General features: G+C 37.9%; 1 protein-coding gene across 6 annotated transcripts in view; it reads left to right on the top strand.

Moving 5' to 3' along the window:
* GGNBP2 (gametogenetin binding protein 2) overlaps nt 1-18,440 on the top strand; it is a 31,281-nt gene extending 12,841 nt beyond the window's left edge. For 4 of the 6 annotated variants that reach the window (XM_060081445.1, XM_060081442.1, XM_060081446.1 and 1 more), the window contains exons 6-14: nt 4,289-4,402; nt 10,401-10,610; nt 11,645-11,819; nt 12,975-13,169; nt 15,142-15,289; nt 15,647-15,772; nt 15,855-16,003; nt 16,519-16,767; nt 17,797-18,440. In XM_060081445.1, coding sequence (XP_059937428.1) covers nt 4,289-4,402; nt 10,401-10,610; nt 11,645-11,819; nt 12,975-13,169; nt 15,142-15,289; nt 15,647-15,772; nt 15,855-16,003; nt 16,519-16,767; nt 17,797-18,000 — 1,570 coding nt within the window. In that variant the 3' untranslated portion in view covers nt 18,001-18,440. The remainder of the gene's footprint in view (nt 1-4,288; nt 4,403-10,400; nt 10,611-11,644; nt 11,820-12,974; nt 13,170-15,141; nt 15,290-15,646; nt 15,773-15,854; nt 16,004-16,518; nt 16,768-17,796) is intronic. The other 2 variants (XM_060081447.1, XM_060081448.1) reach the window with 2 other exon arrangements.
* The last annotated feature ends 1,960 nt before the right edge of the window (nt 18,441-20,400 follow it).

The raw sequence follows: 20,400 nt of genomic DNA, 5'->3' as shown, positions 1-20,400 counted from the left end.
GTAACTAACTTGCAGTTCTCTTCTCGGTCAGGAGCTGCAGTGTCCACGGCTGCTTCTGCCCCCGTCTCCTAGCACAGTATCACAGTTGCCCCTTCAAAATTGCTTGGGGTGGGGGTTGGGGTTGGTGAGGAGAAGCAGTGGAGTTCGAAGGGAGTTTCTAAGAAGGAACTTATGTCTGGGGGGAGAATGGGATGATGTACAACTAGACTTCTGCATTAATTTTTAAAATTAGTTCTTTTGGATATCTCATTGGTACTGTTGACACCATTGTTAAATGGACATTTTCCACTCTGGTAAAAAGACCTAGATGACCAGAGGGTGGTGTGTTAATAGTTAATCATCCTTTTTTTTTTTTTTTCCTATACTCAGGAACAAACAAGTTTTAAAACTTTTGTTATGAAAACTGTCAAACACATAGAAAAGTAGAGAGAGTATACAAGGACCCTCTTACCCCCAAATACCTTCACCCAGACTCAGTAGTTATCAAGATGTGGCACATTTATTTCATTGGTTCACCTTTTCCTTTGCTGAAGTTTTTTTTTTTTCTCCTCGTTACACGGGCCTCTCACTGCCGTGGCCTCTCCCGTTGCGGAGCACAGGCTCCGGACGTGCAGGCTCAGCGGCCATGGCTCACGGGCCCAGCCGCTCCGCGGCAGGTGGGATCCTCCCGGACCGGGGCACGAGCCCGCGTCCCCTGCATCGGCAGGCGGACTCTCAACCACTGCGCCACCAGGGAAGCCCTGCTGAAGTATTTTAAAGCAAGTTCCAGGCATCATGTTATTTTACTACTACATATTTCCACATTCATCTCTAAATACAGTGATATTTTCTTTCATAATGACACTGCCGTTGTAACACCTAACAAAACTTCTAACTATAATAATCTAATACCCAGTTCATATTCAGATTTCCCCAACTCTCTCTAAAAGTATCTTCTCACACTGATTTGTTAGAATCAAGATCTAAACAAGAACCACACATTATATGATTTCTAAGTGTGAGAGCTCTGAACCCAGTAAAGCGCTACACAACCTAAAGTGCTTATCTAAGGATAATTATTTCATATACCTGATTTACCAATATCTTTAAAGACTTTCTGAATGCAGAATCCATTCGAATTTTCTCATTAGACAGTAACCTTTTCTGAATAACCTGTTGACTAAAGCCACAGAGTCGTATGATATAATACAAAGGCTGCCTTCTGTGTTTTTGTTATGAATATTCTTCATTGAGGAGCTGAAAAGCAACAGCTACCTCAACATCTTAAACATCTGTGCTCATTGCCACCTTCCTTCAAAGACCAGTCCTTCCACTTTTGCTCCGGATTCCAGCTCTTCTCTTTTTCTCCCTGACTTTGCTTCATCAATTATCTACTTTTATTAAATTGACATACAGCTACGTTTTCCTATATTTCAGCTTAAACACAAAAAACAAACCTCCACAGACTTCACATCCTGCTTCAGCTCTAGCCCCACCACATGGGAAGACAAATGTTTTGGAAGGTTGTTTGCTGAGTTATGCAGTCAGTGTGAGTGGAGTTAGTTAAGCAACACCTCCTAAGGTAGCTTCAGTTATTCCCACATGCCGTGTGGATAGCAGGCCAGAGAGTAAGTATAGTCTGCTTAGCCAAGACTTCTCCTCCACTTTGGATGGTCACTGCCATTCTATGCTACTATGACTTTTCTTTTTATATTTTCCCTGTGTTGTTCCCCCCTTTCTCTCTTTAGATTTTCTTCAGGGGAAAGTGTAATACAGTTAATTAGCTTTTAGCCTAATCAGTAGTAACAATCTAGTTCAGTCTTCTTGAGAGTATTCTAACATTCATGCAGGTAAACCCAAGTTATTGTCTGGGAGTAAGTGCGAGCTCTGAAAGAAAGGTCTAGGCCAGAGTTGTAGGCCTGTAGCTGATGAACGATATACAGTTGACTCTTTTTTTAAAAAAAATAATTAATTTATTTATTTGGCTGCGTCGGGTCTTGGTTGCGGCACGTGGGATCTTCGTTGGGGCATGTGGGATCTTCGTTGTACTACGCAGGCTTCAGAGCGCCTGGGCTCAGTAGTTGTGGTGCACGGGCTTAGTTGCCTTGCGGCATGTGGGAATCTTAGTTCTCCGACCAGGGATCGAACCTGCATCCCCTGCATTGGAAAGCAGATTCTTAACCGCTGGACCACCAGGGAAGTCCCTACAGTTGACTCGAACAGTGCAGGGGTTAGGAGCACCGACCCTCCATGCAATGGAAAATTTGAGTGTAACTTCTAGTTGGCCCTTTGTGTACATGGTTCCTTCGTATCCTCAGATTCCACGAACTGCAAATTGTGTAGTACTGTGGTATTTACTACTGAAACAAATCCGTGCATAAGTGGACCTGCGCAATTCAGCCTCATGTTGTTCAACTGTATAAGATCACCTAGAGGAAGAGAAGAGTAGTAGAAAAGAATGCTGAGGAATTCAGTTTAATGGTAGAAAGAATAAGCCTAAAGAAACTCGGGAAAGAATCGCCAGAGAGGTAGGAGGAAGCCAAGGGAAAAGAGTGTGGGGCGGCGGGGGGTGGGCGGTGGTTGGTAAGCTGTGTTGAAGGTTGCTGAATTATCAAGGACCCAGAAGTGTCTGTTGGATATAGCAACACTGAGATAATTGGTGACCTTGATGAGCAGATCTGCGGTTGAATGGAAACAATCTAGATCAGCATGGGTAGAAAAGTGCATGCAATGCAAGGTTGTACTGGGTTAAACTGTGAGTGGAAGGTGGAGTAGAACAAGGAAGTGAAAAGACTTCCTTTTTTAGAGAGCTTGACCTTGAAAGGAAGGAGTGATACAAAGACGTGGTCTGGAGAGACTATGGATAAAATCTTGATTTGAGCTGTAGAATTTGTTTTCAAGCCTTTTTTTAGAATAATGCTTTCACATTCTGGTGGTATAATAATCATTCCCCAGCTCTGATTTCATGAACCTTTTCCTCAATAATGAGAACTTGAGTTAGAGAGTTACTCAGTTTTAGATTATGGATCACTCAGGCATAGAAAATTGCAAATTTGGGAGATGAGAATAGAAGGATATAACATGCAAGGCAGAGCAGGAGTTGAGGTTTTTGTTTCAAAAATAAGGAACGTTGATCCTTGGCCTGAGCCCTTGTGAGATGGGAGTAGGGAGCTGAATTGTACGTATGACCTTATAGGGTGGGCAGGGGGTTGAGAAATACTTATTTAGCTCTATAGAGTAGGTTAAATAAAGATTCAGAAGTTTTTCCATCTCAAGCATCCTAGGTAATGAATTTCTAGGACTGTAGTGAGACCCTGCAGAAGAACAGACAGGAGCCAGTTGTTCAGAATCATGACAAATCAAGAAGACTATCATTGAATGGAATATAGAAACATATTTCTCTTGGAATGCACATCTGCAACAAAGCAAAATGCATGACCAGCGCCACATTGCAACCTATGGGGGAGGGAGAGTCTGGGAAGTTTTTAGTAAGTTTTTAAAAAATTATTTGTATAGTACTACTAATTTAGGCTGTGTAAAGTGTTCATCTTAGTATGCTATCTTTATTTTAGTAAATATAAAAATTTATTTACTATAATTAGATAAATCTGTGACTTTCCCAGTTACTTGGAAATGTGAAGGTAGATAAGAATTTTGTTGCCATGGGCTAGCTATAAAATCACATTAAGTAGATCAACACTTGTTAGTATTTTCAATTTGTGGAAGATTGATCCATGTTTATAGGTGAAAATATTTTATCTTTTTTTTTCAGCCCTTTTGACTTTAAAACATTCCAAGTAAATTTGCTCATAAAATGCTTAGTATGTTAACCAGTTACTATCTTGATAAGTGTAAATGTTGTTAAATTATATCAGGTAAACTTAAGAGTTGAGCAGAAGTTTTTGTATAAAGATATGAGCACCTGTCTAAGTAACATTTTAATATGGTTAAATATGTAATTATATACAAATTTGCAAACTTATCCTACTAATACCTTAATGTATTAAAGAGTTCATGATTTTAATTTAGACTATAGAAATTATTCCTTCAGATTATCTCAGTGTCACTAAGCTTTGTGCTGTACTGTACTACAGTGAAGGGAGCAGTAGCAGTGTCAGTTCAGAGAAGTTAAGTACAGATAAGAGAAGTAGTGAAGACCACAGGAAGGACAGCAAGTGTAGGATCATTTTCCATTATGGACCTTTCCAGGGGACAGCCAGGTAAAATCAAGCAATCCTTTACTCACCTTTTTTAAATGTTTTACCCTTGTATATTCCTTCTTCTCACTAAGATTTGTTTCTTTCTGCAGAGGTTGTTGGATGGACGTATGGGAACTAATGTCCCAAGAATGCAGGGATGAAGTCGTTTTAATTGACTCTAGTTGTCTTTTAGAAACGCTAGAAACGTATCTGCGGAAACACAGGTAAGTCCAAAGGTCATCATGGTGTAGTTGGAGGGTGCCTTAGCTGTCAGTCTTCCAGACTGACCTGTCACTGACCTTCTTCACATAACGGTACTTCAGCCTTCCCGTTAATACCTGACATGAGGCGGAGTTTAATGTTAGGGTAGGCAGTTCCTTTATAGGACGACTCTCAGTGTTGGCCATCTTGTGTTAGGCCAGCATTTCCATTTTTCGTAATTTCTACCTGTTGGTTCCAGGCCAGCCTTCCAAGAAACGCAAAATAACTGTAAATCAAGTAAAGTGTACTTAATCACTGTGGAAATTCTAGTACTCCTTGTTTTTATGACAGAAGCATTTCCTGATGTCATTTTTTCAAAATTAACGTTAAAATAGCAGCTTTTACTTAGTAATATTTTGAAGTATTTTTTCTTTCATTGTCAAGACCTAAAAATAGAGTTGGAATTCATGTGCTTCCTGTACTATAAAAGTAACTTCAGATTTTTCTTTTTAGAATACTACTTTACAAAGGAATTTTCTAAGTGTCATTAACATTTGGAAATTCCTAGGGAGGGAGAGTGCAGTAGGAGAGGAAACTGGTAAAGGAGCCATCTAGAGATGGCGTTCTTGCGGGGGAGTTGTACTGTTTTCATATAAATTTGTCACATGTTGGGTTTGTGGTTGTGTGTTCTTTGACTTTGGGAGAGATGTACACAATTACTTTGGGGATACTTCTAGAAAACACTTAAATAATAAAAATTGGCATTATCAAGATTGATGTTTGTATGGCAATGAGCTAATGGCTTTACCTGCATACTAAGTTTATTAAGTGTGTTTTTTTTTAGAATTACAAACTTTCTTGTTTTTTGCCTTCGTTGATTATACCCAAGAGAGTAGAGAATATGTCAGTTATTTGGAGTTTGGGAGGGGGATTTTTAACCGTAAAACATAAATGTATAGGTCTGTTATAGATTCCTTTCTCTTTCAATATGAATTGATCCTTGTATTCAATATGAATTGGTCCCCAAAAGATAGCTTTTTTGGGTGATAAATTACTAGTTACTATAGCTAATGTTTTGGAATTTCCTATATTGGTTTTAGATATTTCCTGTGTTTAGGGGGCAGTAATTTATAAGAAAGGTGGAGTCCATTTTATAAATACGTTAAGGATGAGGGGAGAAGTACAATTAAGAGAGCAATTAAGGGAGATGGCATTGAATCTGGGTTCTACTGATTATAACTTTGTACAAGTTACTTTTCTGTGCCTCAGTGTTTTTCTTCTTTAAGATAAAAATAATGATAGAAATGGTCTTAATAGGATTTATTATAAGATTAAATTTGTCGTGAGGATTGATGATACATAATAAGACTTACTTAGAACAGTATCTGGCACACAGTAAGCACATCAGTGAACCTTTGCCTGCCAGATTTGCAAGTCCTTGTTAATCTTGTGTATCTAGTTGTTTTAGGTACAGGTTGAGTTTTTGAGGTACAGTCAGTTGAAAATGATTTCTAAACGTCTGAATAATGGACCTTCTTGGCACTTCTACTTTATTTAGGGGACTTTTCTGAGCACTTTATAATAAAGATTTTAGAACACTATTTAGCCAGTTAAATATTATGATAGTACATTATTAGAAATGAGGTGTTAGGAAACTGAAACCTCTGAATTAAGAAAATGTTTTTTTTTTAATTTGTGTGCAAGGTTACTTTTGAAAACAGGAAAAATCACTTTCATTCTTGTGGCTTACATATAAATTTTTAAATTGCTGTTTACTTATGCTTATGTTACTTATGATTACGTACAAACATATTAGACTGAGGATTTAAAGCAGTAAGATATGGGGAAAATATTTCAAGTTTCATTGTTGGTACTGTATGACATTTAACCATTTATTTACTCAAAAACCTAAACTTAACCATTATAGCTTGAAAACGTGGAAGTATTTTTATTTCTGTGTCCGTGACCATTTCTCCCACCAAGGGGAAGATTTTTTTAAATTGTGATAAAAAAACATAACTTATACTTGCCCTCTTAACAGTTTTTACGTGTTCAGTACAGTATTGTTAACTGTTTGCTCATTGTTGTACAGTGGATCTCTAGAATTTTTTCATGTAGGATGACTGAAGCTGTACCACATCCATTGAACAATAACTCCCCATTTACCCCTCCCCGCACCCACTGCAAGCCACCATTCTGTTTTTTGTTACTTTCAGTTCAGTTACTTGATATGAGTATGGAATCATGCAGTATTTGTATGAGTGGAATCATGCAGTATTTGTCTTTTTGTGTCTGACTTATTTCACTTACCATAATGTCCATAAGGTTCATCCATGTTGTAACAGATGACAGAATTTTCTTCTTTTTTGAGGATGAATAATGTTCCATTGTATGTATACACCACATTCACCTATCAGTGGACATTTAGGTTGTTCCCACATCTTGGCTATTGTGAACAATGCTGCAGTGAACATGAGTGTGTGCAAAAAGCTCTTCGAGATCCTGTTTTTAATTCTTTTGTATATATTCCCAGAACTGGGATTGCTGGATTATATGATAGTTCTGTGTTTAATTTTTTGAAGAAACGCTGTACTGTTGGATTGGCCAAAAAGTTCATTCTGGTTTTTCTGTACAATGTCACGGAAAAACCCAAACGAACTTTTTGGCCAACCCAATATAATATTTGCCATGCTGGCAGCACCATTTTACAACCCCATCAACAGTGTACAAGGGTTCCAGTTTCTCCAGATCCTTGCCAACACTTGTTATTTTCTAATTTTTTGATAGTGGCCATACAGTGGGTTTGAGGTGATATTGTGTGGTTTTGATTTGCATTTCCCTGATGATAGTGATGTTGAGCATTTTGTCATATGCTTATTAGTTATTTGTATATCTTCTTTGGAGAAATATCTATTCATGTCCTTTGTCCATTTTTTAATCAGGTTCGTTTTTTGTTTGTTTTGTTATTGAGTTGTAAGAGTTCTTTATTTATTCTAGATGTTAACCCCTTATCCAGTATATGGTTTGTAAATATTTTCTCCATTCCATAGGTTGTCCTTCACTCTGCTCATTGTTTCCTTTGCTACGCAGAAGTTTTTAAGTTTGATATAGTCTCATTTGTCTATTTTTTCTTTTGTTCCCTGTGCTTTTGATGCCATATCCAAGAAATCATCATCTATTCCATTATTACGTTTTCTTCTAGGGTTTTTAGAGTTTCAGGTCTTAATGTTTAGGTCTTTAACCCATTTTGAGTTAATTTTTGTGTACTTCTGTGTCTATTTTTTAAGCATTAGTGAAACATAATGATTTAACTTTACTTGTCAACATTATTGCCTCTGTTTACAAAATGGGCTTAGAGCTTCTGTTTTAACATATATTCATTTCATTTCACGTCCATCCTTAAAGAAGCCTTCTGCAATTCCCATAACTAGAATTCAACTTTCCTATGTGCGTGCACGCACACACACCCACACACGCACGCACGCACACAGTGGACTACTACTCAGCCATAGAAAAGAATGAAATAATGCCATTTGCAGCAACATGGATGGACCTAGAGATTATCATACTAAGTGAAGTAAATCAGAAAGACAAATACCATATGATATCACTTGTATGTGGAATCTAAAATATGATACAATGAGACATTGACAGAACAGAAACAGGCTCACAGATGTAGACAAATTTACGGTTACCGAAGGGTGAGGGGAATAGAGGAGGGATAAATTAGGAGTTTGGGGTTAGCAGATACAAACTACTATATATAAAATAGATAAGCAAAAGGTCCTATTGTCTAGCACAGGGAACAATATTCAATATTCTGTAATAAACCATAATGGAAAAGAATATGAAAAAGAATATATATATTTATATATCTGAATCACTTTGCTGTACACCAGAAGCTAACACAACATTATAAGTCAACTATACTTCAATTAAAAAAAAAAAAGTAGTCCATTATATATCTGGTGTGTATGGGGGGATGGGGTAGAGTAGAGGGACCATGAAGGGAGAGGTGAATCTTGGGAAATAAGGCTGGAAATAGTAGATTGGGTAAGAGAAGTCACTGAAGGCCTTAATGGGTTTGAACTTTATTCATAGACAGTGGGGAGTTTTTTAAGCTAAGAGTGAGGTAATGAGATTTGTTTAAAAAAATTATTTTGGTATGAGAGATGCATTAGAGCTTGTAAGAGTGGAAGCACGGAAACCTGTTAAGAAGCATTTTTAAAAATTGTCTAGGCAATTGAAAAGAATTGACCTTCAAGAGAATTTTAGAAAGAATTGATACCAATTGGCTCCACCCCTAAAAGCAGGACCTAAGGAGGAGTTGTAATTAACTGAGGTTTTATCCTGGGTGACTGTGTGAACGGTGATTTCTTTATTTCATTTTATTTCTTTATTTTTTAACATCTTTATTGGAGTATAATTGCTTTACAATGGTGTGTTAGTTTCCGCTTTATAACAAAGTGAATCAGCTGTACGTATACATATATCCCCGTATTGAATGGTGATTTCTTAACACAGATGGAAGGGAACATAAGGGAACCGTGTTGCCCTTGGTTTTGGACAACAAATTTAGTGTGTTGCCTTTTGGACATCTGTGTTGCCACCCATTTTTTCTGTATGGGTCTGGCCCTCAGGCAAGGACAGAGACTTGAGCAGAGCTCAACTAGAGTCGAGAGTCAGACATGTTGACTGAAGCTATGGGAATAGACGAGCTCATCTGGGTAGATGAATCTAAATCAAAGAGAGCAAAGTTTCCTCATTCCACCACAGCTGATCTTCTCAGAGTTATGAACATGGTGAGCCTGGCTTTTTCGCCAGACCGAATTCTTCCTTATTTCAGGAATTCAAAAATAAAGAAACCAGGCTTTATTCTTTTTTCTTTCTGATTGAATAGTGAATTATATGTATATGATATGTTACTGTTGATTTTATTTGCATTTCTTTGATTACTATTGATGCTATTTATAGTGGAATATATTGCCCACCACCTTAAGTTACTTCTCTGTAAATTGCTTGGTTGTAGTCATAATTCTATTATTTGTGAGTTATTTTCAATTGTTTATAAAGTTGTATTTTTAAAAAATGGTTTCTAAAAGAAAACTTTTCTGCATCCTTCTACATTCACATGCTCTTCTGTACTTTTTTTTTTTGGCCATATGCGGGCCTCTCACTGTTGTGGCCTCTCCCGTCGCGGAGCACAGGCTCCGGACGCGCAGGCTCAGCGGCCATGGCTCACGGGCCCAGCCGCTCTGCGGCATGTGGGATCTTCCCGGACCGGGGCACGAACCCGTGTCCCCTGCATCGGCAGGCGGACTCTCAACCACTGCGCCACCCAGGGAAGCCCGCTCTTCTGTACTTTTACCACATTGTGTACAGTCAAGTTTAAACCACATTTCTACATATATGTTGTCTATATTATGACTGAGCGTTGAGAAATATGCATTTTCTTTTGGAGGAAAGAATTTGAAATTTTGGAAATTACCAGTAAAGGAAAAATTACACGTACCACTTTCCCATTCTTCTTGCTCGTCCCACCCCACATACTTAGCTAGTGATGTATTAAAATGTAAAAATTTGAATCAAGGTTTACTGGCTGAAGATACCAACTATCTTCAGAGGCTGAAAGGAGAGGAATCCTAGAGTCATTGGTTGGTAGCCTCTTTTGTTTTATTTTCTGACCTGCACAAATAGCTCTTGAAGTGAAGATATGCTAGTCCTTGGCAACTAATATTTTCTGGCCATGTATTTTATGCACTAACAGGTATTTATCTGCCTCATTCTTTTAGGCCCATGTGTTTCTCTAGTTTAAAAAGCATTTGCAAATGGAGATCTAGCTATACCCATGTAATCCCTAAATGTGTATTTACCTTATATGTGTACGTTTTCAATGTGTGTATGGAGGCTTTTTTTAATGCTCTATATGGGAGGGGAGTGTCATTGTCTAGTACACTTTTATATACCTCATGAAATAATTACACAGCCAGTTCTTAATTTTGAGGTTTTTCTTTTCAACAGATTTTGCACTGATTGCAAAAATAAAGTCCTCCGAGCATACAATATCCTTATTGGTGAACTTGATTGCAGCAAAGAGAAGGGCTACTGTGCTGCACTTTATGAAGGCTTGCGGTGCTGTCCACATGAGCGACACATACATGTTTGCTGTGAGACAGACTTCATTGCACATCTTTTGGGTCGTGCTGAGCCAGAGTTCGCAGGAGGGTATGAGTATGTAATTTGCTAGAATGGGCTATCTAGCGCTTTGCTTCATTTTATCCGTCTGCCTCAGTACATATGATATATGTATAAATTAAAGTGTGCCTGTAAAGATTTTGCTTTCTTTAAAATATGCATTTAGTTGACTGAGTAAAAAAAGGGAGAAAATGTCGGTCAGTTGTCTGCTCCTTGTTGCTTGAAGTAGGCAGGCTTTTTTTGGCTTTCATTATTATAGCTTATCATTTTCATTTGAAAATGATTAGAAGGGATTTTTTTCCTCCTCCATCTATGCGTTTCCATGTTTAAATTTTGTTTATAATGATGGTTTTTGCATAGGAAGTGAGGTCTTTGCAGCAGGGGGTTAAGAAATACTTTATTGAATGTAATTCATGAACTGTGTATATTACTACTAAATTATATAGGAAGCTAAAATTTTATCTCTGGCTTTGTTGTAAAAAGAAAATCAAAAAAGTTGTTCACAATAAATTGAACCCACCTCCCCTTGTGTTTTGTGTATCAACTCTCATTTGAGTGCCTACTTTCTGCTAGGCATTCAGAATACAAACACTTCTTTTATCACTGAAGTTCATGAACACTTCTACTGAAGACTGGCCTAGAGGGCTTTTGCCCATGATTGAATCACTTTGGTGGTATTGTCTTTCTCCTCAAAAAAAAAGAACAAAAACCAAACAGCATTTGCTGTAATTGGAAGGTGAACTGTCATGCCTACTTGAGCTGGACACTTAACATATGATGACTTCTCTGTGCTCCGAAAAACATCTCTTTAGGGCCAGTTCCTGAATTACCTTATGTTTAGCAATATTAAGGCTGAGTTCTACCTGCATGTGTATTTCTCATTGGTTTTATACATGTGTGCTCGTGTATTTATATATACATTGAGTTTGAATGTATAACTGTCTTGTTATTAGTTTGTTACTAGGCATGCAGACTGTGTTTAAAACCTGAACTTGCACAGGTGTTATCCATCTTTTACTGTTTCAGCTTAAAGGTATTAGGAAATATGTGTGATTTATTCTCCTTTATAGGAGAAGAGAAAGGCATGCTAAGACAATAGATATAGCTCAAGAAGAAGTTCTGACCTGCTTGGGAATTCATCTTTATGAAAGACTGCATCGAATCTGGCAAAAACTACGGGCAGAAGAACAGACGTGGCAGATGCTTTTCTATCTTGGTGTTGATGCTTTACGCAAGAGTTTTGAGGTAACAACAGTGGGCTGCTTCGGTGTCCAGATTGCTTAGTTAAGTTATTGGACTGAATCTTAATGTTAATCACCACTCTTACCTTACCTTAGCTGTGATCTACTGGTCATGGCTTTTGGGGGGTTAGGAGAGGAGTTTGCTGGGGAACTGAAATTTAGAAGTTGTTTATGGATTTTTTTCTTTGTTTTTTAATCCCGTTACTCTGCCAGCCTTGATTTTTAGACATTCTGAAAGTAGAAAACTGAAATTGATGATTATTTAATGAGAAGCTGCTATGAAACATAACTGTTGACAAGTTAAAAGCAACCCAAAAATAAGCATCAAAATTAGAAACATTTAATGAGTCCCAGTTTGCCTGCTTCTTTCCAATCATATGGAGTAAATGGTGTCTGAATGCCATGATATAAGAGCTACTTTTTAGAAGCACACTGAAGGCTCTTTATAATGCTGGTATTGGGTTTCATGCTTGTCATTTGGTAACCTTATTTTCAGTTAGACTCTGTAGAACATAAATTTTGGGCTAGTGAATATTTTGTTATATTCTAGGACATGGTTGTAACTCTTTAACTGGTCACCAGTCCTTTTTGAAAATGGTACGAAAGCTATAAACCCTTTCTTCAAAAGCCCATCCACGAACTTTAAACACTGTTCTGGGGAGTCTGAGGAGGTTTGTGCTAGTTTTTTGCTGAACAGATTTCTTATTCCTTTTCTCTTTGAATGTTTGTGTCTTCAGAAACTAGATCATTTAATCAGGTTAGTCTTCTCACTGTATGAAGAAATAGATGAATATTTACTTTGCTGTGTTAAAATTCTGAAATTTGAAACTAGAATATTTCTGGTTTGAAATTGGAGTATGTATAAGTCTACCTTTCCCGTAGGAATTAGTTGTATATTCATTTCCCGAGTAGATTTTAAGACTGTCATCATTTAAGGTATTAAAATTTAAAATTCTTTGTGGGGACTGCCTGACAAAACACAGCAAAGTAAATATTCATCCATTTCTTCATACAGTGAGAAGACTAACCTGACAAAATTGCAGCATGACATACCAGTTTCTATGTGTGTGATATCACTTAAAATTAACAAGTGAGAATTTCCATGGAAAATAAAGGGAAGTTTGGGCCAGTATTCAGTCTCAGCTTTGTTTTATAATAGATGACTGTGGAAAAAGTACAGGGTATCAGTCGATTGGAACAACTTTGTGAAGAATTTTCAGAGGAGGAACGAGTAAGAGAACTCAAGCAAGAAAAGAAGCGCCAAAAGCGGAAGAACAGACGAAAAAATAAATGCGTCTGTGACATTCCTGCTCCCTTACAAACAGCAGATGAAAAGGAAGTAAGCCAAGAGAAGGTAGTATTTCTTGATATTGACTCATAAATATATAGCTTTTTTCTAGATTTCAGCACTTTTTCTGTGCTTTCCCAGAATGTGGCTCCTTTGGCTTCTTTATTGGCTTTTTTTCTTACTCTAATCTGTATAAGCCAAAATCTTTAATGTCGTGTGTTTGTTTTCTAGAGACAATGTCGGCTAGTTAACTTATTACATGACCTTAGTATTCTGCTAGATCATAGTCCAAATGTGAAAAGTTAACTCCATGCATGACCTAGAGCAGTTCTCAACTTTCAGTCTCAGGACGCCTTTGCATTTTTCTGTTTTGTTTTGTTTTTGTTTTTTTGGCCGTGCCATGCAGCATGCGGGATCCTAATTCCCCTACCAGGGATCGAACCCATGCCCCCTGCACTGGAAGTGTGGAGTCCCAACCACTGGACCGCCAGGGAATTCCCTTCCTCGCATTCTTAAAAAATAAGGGAGGCCAGTGAGCTTTTGTTTATGTGGATTATACTTATCAGCATTTACTGTATTAGAAATTAAAATGGACAAATTTAAAGTTATTTATTATTCTTTTAAAAATAATAAGCCCACTGTATGTTAAAATGAGTAACAGTTTTTGAAAAATAACTAGAAAAAATTGAGAAGGGTGGCATTAATTTATATTTTTGCAAATCTCTTTAATATTTGGCTTAAAAGGAATCAGGTAAATTCTCATTCAGTCTGTTAGCACATGTTGCTTGGTTATAGCATGTGAAGAAAGTCTGACTTCACCCAGATATATATAGTAGGAAAAGGGAGGAGTATTTTAATATAAATCTTTTCAGATAGTTGTGGATATTCTTCTTTGGCATTATAACTTGACAGGTGGTGGTAGTTTCTTAAAGATTAGTTACAGTGTGGAACCTGACACCTTATCAGTGACCTTTTCATACTTTTAAATTAAAACCCATTGGTCTGTCTTGGCACTTTGAATAGATTTTATTTATGCATGATTCTGTAACATCATGCATTGGTCATTTGAAAGATAATGGTTCACTGAGTTTTGCAGATCTTTCCAGATACTGACATTCATTATATAATATCATATAATCATGTTAAAACCACTACTCATCTCATCAGAAAGGTCTTTTAAGTATTGGGAAGCTTCAAGCTCATTGTGCTTGTGTATGCAAGTTTTCAAAATTCTGATTGTAGTTTGAATTTTATCAATGACTGTCCATTTTATTCCTTGAAGAGATAGGCTGACTTCATTGCTTTTTGAGAAAATGTCTTTTAAATATCCAAGTCTGAATAACCATAATTTGTCTCTTATTCTTTCTTTCAAGTGAAATTGATGTTCCAGGAAAAAGCAGCTAGTTTAGCTTGCAACTTAAACAGTTGCACAAGTACTTTTACTTGAGACAACCGTTATACATTGGTATGCATCAAAAGTGCTTTAAGCATTCTTCCCATTTATCACAGAGTAATAAAAAGACCTCTACGCCATGAGTTCGTATTGAATAAAATTCGTATTTTTACTGCTTCATCAAAGACATTCATAAGTGAAATATCGTTTTATTTATTTATTTCCTGATGAGAGTGCTTGACAAGTGAAGAATACGGTGACTGTTAGTACACACTTTGGTTGCCTCTGCCTTGGTTTGTGCTAAAGAAACTTTTCCCACCATTGCTTTTATATTATCAGTGTAAGTGTCAAGACAATGAAAACGGCAAATCACATCTCAGTGTTATGATGAAAATGGTTTTGACCTAGGGAACCCCTGGGGTCAGCAGATTGCACTTTGAGAATAGCTCTCCTAGACTTCCCTGATACCATTAAGTCTTAACTTACTTTTGTTGGTTCTTGGTCTTGAAATGAATTAGTGATTTTTCATGAGAATAATTTTTGTCAATTTTTAACCTTGTAACTCCTATCTTAGGTTAAGGAAATTAAAATATAGCCATTATGGAGGTAAAGCTTTTTACTGTCTCTTAATATTGATCCTTAAAGGAAACAGACTTCATAGAAAACAGCTGCAAAGCCTGTGGCAGCACTGAAGATGGTAATAGTTGTGTAGAAGTAATTGTTACCAATGAAAGTACATCATGTACCTGTCCTAGCAGTGGCAATCTTTTGGGGTCTCCTAAAATAAAGAAAGGTAAGTAAATAGTTTTAAAAAATTAACTCTTATGTTTATTCTTTTTTTTTTTTTTAAATATAAGAGCTTTTAGAGATCCTGTAACCTAGAATTTAGGAACTGCTTTACAGCCCTAAGAATATCATAAAATTTAGTCAGACACTTAGTATTTCCTTTTTCTTTATGGTGTTTGATTTGTTAAATAATAACAAAATCAAAAATTGTAAAGCTCCAATCATATTTCCATTATTTAATGCACTTTTTACTTTCAGTAAGCCATCAATTTTGAAATTTTTCTGTGGTTCCCAGTTGGTTCATTCTATGTCGTAATATATTTATTGGCATGTTAATTGTAACTCTCACTTGATTTATTCTCAGGCTTATCGCCACACTGTAATGGTAGTGATTGTGGATATTCATCTAGCATGGAAGGGAGTGAAACTGGTTCTCGGGAGGGTTCGGACGTTGCCTGCACTGAAGGCATTTGTAATCATGACGAACACGGTAGGTTCAGATTAAGCTTCCCAATTATTTCTGCTACATGGCTGATTTAAACACCCAAATAAGAGATGATTGATTTCTGCAGGTGATGACTCCTGTGTTCATCACTGTGAAGATAAAGAGGATGATGGCGATAGTTGTGTTGAATGTTGGGCAAATTCTGAAGAGAACACCACCAAAGGAAAAAATAAAAAGAAGAAAAAGAAAAGCAAGATGTTGAAATGTGATGAACATGTAAGTGTCATAACTTGGAATCCTTAAACCTTTGTTCTTTTCCTTGGAGTGGCAAGTGTGCAGCTTAGCTGCTAGGATTTTTTTTTTTTTTTTGAGAATGAGTACCTATGCAGTTCCATTGGTTGCTCATCTTGTGAATTTATATGCATGTGTGTGTCTGACGTGGTCATTTGTCCAACAGTCGATGTGAGTCATAAATCCAATTCATTCTTTTCATAATAGTTTTTAATCTTGTAGCTCTGTAATCTTGAGCAGTTTGCTTGATCTGTTTTCCCGTCTGTGAAATGTCGATAACAGTCCCTGTCAGATTAGGTTCTGTGAAGATGAAATTATATTGGTGGGTTAGCATAGTGTTTGGTGTGCAGTAAATGCCTAGCAACTGCCAGCTGTTGCTGTTATTCAGTATTCCTGCTAAAATCTTAACACACTCTCAGGGCATTTTTTTTCTTTAAAAAATAGTCATTGCTATTATTCCCTGCCTTTTTACCTGAGAAATCCTTTTGCTGTGGTTTCAGATCCAAAAGCTTGGAAGCTGTATTACAGATCCAGGTAATCGAGAGGCCTCAGGAAATACCGTGCACACAGTGTTTCACCGTGACAAGACCAAAGATACACATCCTGAAAGCTGTTGCAGCTCTGAAAAGGGTGGGCAGCCACTGCCTTGGTTTGAGCATAGGAAAAATGTACCACAGTTTGCAGAACATACAGAAACGTCATTTGGTCCTGATTCCGGAAAAGGTGCCAAGAGCTTAGTTGAACTCCTTGTAAGTAAGCCATGATTATCTTTCTGTGGATAACTGTTCACGGGGTAGATGTGGGAGGGAACGTATTTGAGGGTTTAACGTTGGGAATGGGAGGAGGCTTTTAAGCAGTTAAGGGCAGTATTTCATTATTTTTTGGTGACTTCATTCCTGTTCTTCCACTTAATTACTCTGGAGCACATTTCCTCGTCTTCCCTTGTCTCAAAGGTAGAAAAGATTAGCTGGGAGACGGGGATAGAGTTAGCATTATGTCCAGGAGTCTGACTCCTTGACGAGCGTTATTATAAGCAAACTGCCTTTCTGAGTGGCAATTTATGGTAGCCACCCTTCCAGACCAGGAAAGAATATAGAATCTGAACTAGAGCCCACTTTCTAGGTTACTTCCTTTAGGTGTCATGTAGGATAAAAGCATATAACTGAACTTGGAAAATCTTTTATTACCGACTCCAATTCTTGATACTTTAGATGAATTATACCTGATTCCAAGTGACCCAGTGCATAGTTTGTGTGGGACTTGGAGGAGGGGCAAAGAAGGAGAAGGGTGGTATCTTTTCTCTCGTCATTATGGGATCCCAAGGGAACCAAATCCTTTAGAATATTAGCTTTTTCCTTTTTCACATGGTTGTAAAGTTTAATGGTGATGCTGTGTATTTCATAAGTTTAAAAAAGGTTATATTTTACTTAATGTGTAGAGATAAAAGTTTCAACATAGAACCAGCCCCAGATAAGTCAGGTTATTTAAAATTTGGTAGCTATTTGTAACCATCCCTAATCACTTTTGAAGGCTGAAGTGTGTTGGGAGTCTGCTTGTAGGCTTCTAGGACAAATTACAGATCCAGAGTTTTAAACCAAGTTGAGTTGCCTTTTATTCTTACTTAGTACTTTCTAAGACAGAATGACGTTATGCTTATCCTGTAAACATTCCAATTAAACTAAAGGTTAGACTGCTTTCATTTTTCTCTGTCCTCCATCACCATAGCATTTTGCATTCTTAATTTAAGTCATAGTCTTTACTACTGCTTTGATTTGCAGGATGAGTCTGAATGTACTTCAGATGAGGAAATCTTTATCTCACAAGATGAAATACAGTCATTTATGGCTAATAACCAGTCTTTCTACAGCAATAGAGAACAATACCGACAGCATCTGAAGGAGAAATTTAATAAATACTGCCGCTTAAATGATCACAAGAGCCCCATTTGTAGTGGCTGGTTGACAACGGCTGGAGCAAATTAAATAAATAAAATAGCTCTGTCTTTCAATGAAACACTCAAGATGACTACTGCGCCTTCTCTTTCAAAAAAAACTCTTAATTTAGTGACTTATGGCAAAATTTTATCTTAATGTGATTCTTTCTTGTTTTGGGAGACGGTGGAGGTAACCTCCTTAGTTTGTTCTTTCCTCAGGCTTGTGTCTTTAGTTGTGTGGCTGCGCAGGCCTGCCGTATGATTTAAGCCATCCCTTTTCATTAAATGTTTCTCTTCCTGTGAGACTTACTAAAAAGCAACTTAGTGGCAAAAAGTAATGTTGTACTTATACTTCTGTACAGAAATGACAATGAGCTGAATATATGGTTTTACAAAGTAGACATCCACTTGCGAAATGTTGGGATGTAATGTTAAAGCGCAATGTGCAAAATTTAAAATAAAGAATATTTATTAATACGCATAGTAAAATTTGGTGTACATGTTTCTGCTTAATGTGTGGCAGTATTTTAATTTGCCACCTGTGGTCTTGATACTTGGCCAGTGTTGATGTTAGAGAGGATGAGGAGCCAATGAGGAGAGAGATGCAGATTGCTGAAGACAAATTCTTCCCTCCATCAGAGCTGACAACCGAGGAAAGCAGTTTCCAGTCTTCTGTTTTGAAAGAATAAGTTTGCTGTGATACCTTTAAATACTGGCTAGCATCTTATTCCTCATGAGACTTTTAATTGCTGTTACTAATAAATTCCCTGATACAGAACACAAAGCACCTTAAATTCAGAGGAACTAGAAGAATGAGAACAAAACTTGGCAGAATTTCAACCAAAGGTTTGCTGATAAGTAATTACTCAGCATGTAGAGAACTGGGAGGAGAAGGCTGCACTGAGAGCTAACCACACTGCAGTCTGTGTAAGCGCCTGTTGCTTATCTGGTTTCCAACAATAAGGTCACTGTGGCATTACAGTTTACTGCTTTCACAAGCTGTCTGTGAGTACTGAAGAAGGAGAGATTCCCCTAGGAGTAGCATTTGGCTGCCATTTAAAAGGTTGAGTCAGTAATTCAGTAAACTCATGTGCTTAGAGTTTTGTGTCTACAGGTTGATAATACTTGGTGGGCAGCAAATAGTGGGACGGTCAGTACCTCTGTGCGGTGGGGATGGAGTGAATTTTATAGGCTTTCTACCACTTAATCAGACTTCTAATCAGATTTCAAATGGGCAACAGCAGAAGCTTAGTGAGATTTAACTTTTGTAGTTGGTGGCATTTTTTTTGATCCACCCGAGTTGTCTTTTCAAATCAAAGTGTTGTATAGGGATTTGGGCGGAGGTAAAGTGAGTCATTCCTTTCTGACTCTTGTGTGCTTTCATCCTGGAATCCATAAAAAATGACTAAGGGTCTCCCACAGCCCTTGGCTCTGAGCCCAAACCCCTCTCCACCACCTGTCGCAGTCAGGTTCTCTTGAGATCCCTAAATTAAGCAAGGGCTGGTTTTATTTTGTTTTCATCTTTGCCCCTGGGGCCAAACACAGGAGTGCTTGTTGAATGAATAAACCAGCCACATTCACTGCTTATTCTGTTGCTTGCAGTAGCAGGATTCCAGTAGTTATGCAGAGATGTTTTCTCTTTGGAAGGATGCTATATAAAGACTGCAGAAGTGAAGCAGTTTTCATGCTTTGATGGAATATCCTTAGTGGTCAGAAAAGTGAGTTCTACTTTGGACAGAACCAACAACCTAAGAAGAGACGAAGGAGAATGGAGTGCAGGCAGTTTAGGAGCGCATCCCCTGGCCTAATACTGGACTGCTTGCCATCCGAGCCAGGCTTCACATCTGTCTCAGTATAGTCTATAAAACGAAAGTGTTAATAGGTACTATCTCATATGGCTCTTGGGCATATTAATATATTTATTTATTTATTTATTTATTTATTTATTTATTTTTTGCGGTACGCGGGCCTCTCACTGTTGTGGCCTCTCCCGTTGCGGAGCACAGGCTCCGGACACGCAGGCCCAGCGGCCATGGCTCACGGGTCCAGCCGCTCCGCGGCATGTGGGATCTTCCCGGACCGGGGCACGAAGCCGTGTCCCCTGCATCGGCAGGCGGACTCTCAACCACTGCGCCACCAGGGAAGCCCCATATTAATATATTTAAAGTGCTTATAAAAGTGCCTGTCACACAGTAAGCGCTCAATAAATGTTAGCTATTGCTTTAATCTCTTACATACACCGTGATAACATTTGCTCCAATGGGAGTGGGAGGGCTTAAGGAAAGTTGTAGACTGTAGGCCATTAGGGGACACAACCCCCCCCAGTACACGTGTACTTGGGGGTCTTTGCATTTTTAACCATCAGTTCTCCTTGGTGAGTAAGGCCAAGGGATCAGGTAGGGTTGAAAGCCCCTCCCAAGGTCACCCAGCGTTGATAGCTGAGACACAG

Source organism: Mesoplodon densirostris, chromosome 18, assembly GCF_025265405.1.
Source record: "Mesoplodon densirostris isolate mMesDen1 chromosome 18, mMesDen1 primary haplotype, whole genome shotgun sequence".
Taxonomy (NCBI): Eukaryota; Metazoa; Chordata; class Mammalia; order Artiodactyla; family Ziphiidae; genus Mesoplodon; species Mesoplodon densirostris.
Note: the sequence above shows the minus strand (reverse complement) of the source record. Positions and strands in the feature narration are given on the sequence as shown.